This window comes from Penaeus chinensis, chromosome 12 (assembly GCF_019202785.1).
Source record: "Penaeus chinensis breed Huanghai No. 1 chromosome 12, ASM1920278v2, whole genome shotgun sequence".
In the NCBI taxonomy this organism is placed as follows: domain Eukaryota; kingdom Metazoa; phylum Arthropoda; class Malacostraca; order Decapoda; family Penaeidae; genus Penaeus; species Penaeus chinensis.
The window spans coordinates 40,624,333-40,626,832 of record NC_061830.1 but is presented as its reverse complement, the minus strand read 5'-3'; the positions used below and the strand labels follow the sequence as shown (position 1 = coordinate 40,626,832).

Genomic DNA, 2,500 nt, shown 5'->3' with positions numbered 1-2,500 from the left:
TATTTCCTATCTATCTCCGGGATATCTCTTTAGTCTCTCTATCACTGAAACATCCATCATCCAAATCAAATAATTCGATATTCAGACCTCAATGCCCCCATCCCGTGAAACTTCGGCAACAACAGGCAAGCGACTCAGTTAAAAAAAATCCACGTGCATTTTTATTCTCGTGATCTAATATACAAAACCTCTCTCCTGCATATGAATTTCAAAAAAAAAAATAATAATAATAATAAAAATTATAATAAAAAAAAAAATAAATAAATAAACCTACGTTTCAACCCCCCCCCCTCCCGGCCCCCAACACCTCCCCACCCTTATTCACCGACCTGCTTCCTCGTAGTCGGTGATCTTCTCGAGGGGCGTGCGGGTCACGGAGCCATGCATCTCGGCCGGGATTGGCTGCATGCGCTCGTCCAGCTTGGTCTGCTCCTCGTTCAGGGAGGACACCGTCCGCTTGAAGAAGCCGCACACTTCCTCGTAGTCCATCCTGGAAAGAATTAGCGGCAAGGAAGGATAAGGAAGGGGTGCGTGGATCCTCTTTTGGGAAATTTGGTTTACTGAAGGCCTGGTATCCTGAGATGTTTGGAGGGTGTAACTATAACGCAAGTGTTGCTTTGATCACTCTGTACCGATGAACTTGTCAAAAATGTATTGGCTATAATGGTCACCATTTATGAGTACTGTCTACAAGCACCAGTGTGTAAATTATGACATTAATAAAAGATAAAACCAGGGAATGGCCCCAAATCAAACCTGAAACTTTCGCCAAATAAAATCTGGCACAATCTAAACAAACAACAATCGAAATTTCACTATCTGCGAAAAAAGAACTTACTCATTGAGGTCATTGTATACAGTCTTCTTCTGCCCCTCCGTCAGGGTGTCCCAAAACTGCAGGAGATGCTCTTGGCCATGGGCAGCTAGACGAGATCTCAAGTTAGCCACGTCCATCCTTTCTGTCTGTGGAAGATAGGAAAAGGAGAGTTAGACAAACACGAAGTTATACGTTTCTATGGGACATTTGAAGTAAAGAAAAAATAACTGCAAATCTAGCTAGAATAACTTTCAGGAAGTCAGATAACTCAGTCAAGGAAAACCGCCATTTCTAGGTCTTTTCCAAAAGCAAATCCACGTTTCTTCCATGGCATATGTTTACGAAAAGTCGGTCAAAGCCAACAAATCTGAAAATAAATTCCATCATCTTCTCTTCATTCTTAGAGCAACGCGGTGTCGCGCGCGGTCGTTGCGAGTGCAAGCAGCACTCCCAGACACGACTAAACAAACAATGAAAGGTGCAAAGGAGGGAAAGGGAAGGGGAGGGGGGGCAGGAGAGGGGGAGGGCCCTCTAAGTGACTGAGCGGAAGACCGACCTTGCCATCTTCAGATGAAAGTAAGACCGTTAGATGTGGGTCAGCCATGACCGCAGTTTCTACCACCCACACCCACGGGCTTGCGGTATTCACATAGCTCTGTATAACTTGTCTACCTGGTTCCCTGCCAATGCTACCACGTACGAGTTCCCGCACAACACTTTTTTTACTTTCTTTTTCTTATCACTTTCTCAGTACCCGCCTCCTCTCCTCCTTTCAGCACTTGCCATCCCTGAGTCTAACGCTTAGCTGCTATGTCATGTCACCCCTGATGGACGATATGGTTTCTCTCTATGACAGCTTTATAGCTACTATCAATTGACGTATGACAAGAGACCATAAGGCAGTGAATTCCCCGACGCATCCTTTATATCTTTCACTCGCAACTTCTGCCGCATTCACTTCCTTTTCCATTCTACTTCTGCTTAAGTTCGCCGCGTAGCTTCCGATTCATAAGTCGATTCATAAGTTGCCAGAACATTGAGCATAAAGCCAGATCGCGCAGTTTATCTCATTCAGAGCCGTGTTGTCGGGCGGACGGGGGGAGCGAGAGGGAGCGATGCGGTGAGAGGGACTTCTGCTCCGGCACGCACACGCCTTCCCAGACATAAAGACACTTTTCCAGGCTGTTACGTCGATCAGTTGTGTAGGCTTCGTCACAACAGCCGCAGTTTCTAGATACGAATCCGGACTATAAAAGGCATGTCTACTTGAAGAACGTGTCCGACAAGAAGAGCAGTCAAGCGAGAACAGGCGAATTTGTCCTCTTGGCGTTGCATAACTAGTGCCGTGATCATTGCTTCAAGACTCGAAATGTTCGATGTTTTTTTTGCCTTCTCTTTAACAAGTTCAATTCCTGAAGTTCCAGTCGGAATGAACCGCTTGCCTTGAATGCCGACTCCTTAACGCCAGGGAGGGGCTTAGAGAACACACACTTTCGAAACGCTCGGCTTGGCTCTGCAACATTCTTCGCACTTGCATTCTCTGTGCACAGACAAACGCCTAGATTTTTCTATAAACACACCAGACTTCAACAGGGAAAAATAATAATCGAAATGACCAAAAACACGAAAAATGACTACGCCAGGTATCGTTTTAATCAAGAGCTTTCACGGACATGCAACACA

General features: G+C 45.5%; 1 protein-coding gene across 10 annotated transcripts in view; it reads right to left on the bottom strand.

Annotated features, from left to right (window-relative positions):
* Positions 1 to 2,500, bottom strand: part of LOC125030910 (UDP-N-acetylhexosamine pyrophosphorylase-like) — a 123,660-nt gene that overhangs the window by 15,586 nt on the left and 105,574 nt on the right. For all 10 annotated transcript variants that reach the window (XM_047621260.1, XM_047621256.1, XM_047621261.1 and 7 more), the window contains 2 exons: positions 839 to 963; positions 330 to 490 (listed from right to left, as the gene is read on the bottom strand). In XM_047621260.1, coding sequence (XP_047477216.1) covers positions 330 to 490; positions 839 to 954 — 277 coding nt within the window. In that variant the 5' untranslated portion in view covers positions 955 to 963. The remainder of the gene's footprint in view (positions 1 to 329; positions 491 to 838; positions 964 to 2,500) is intronic.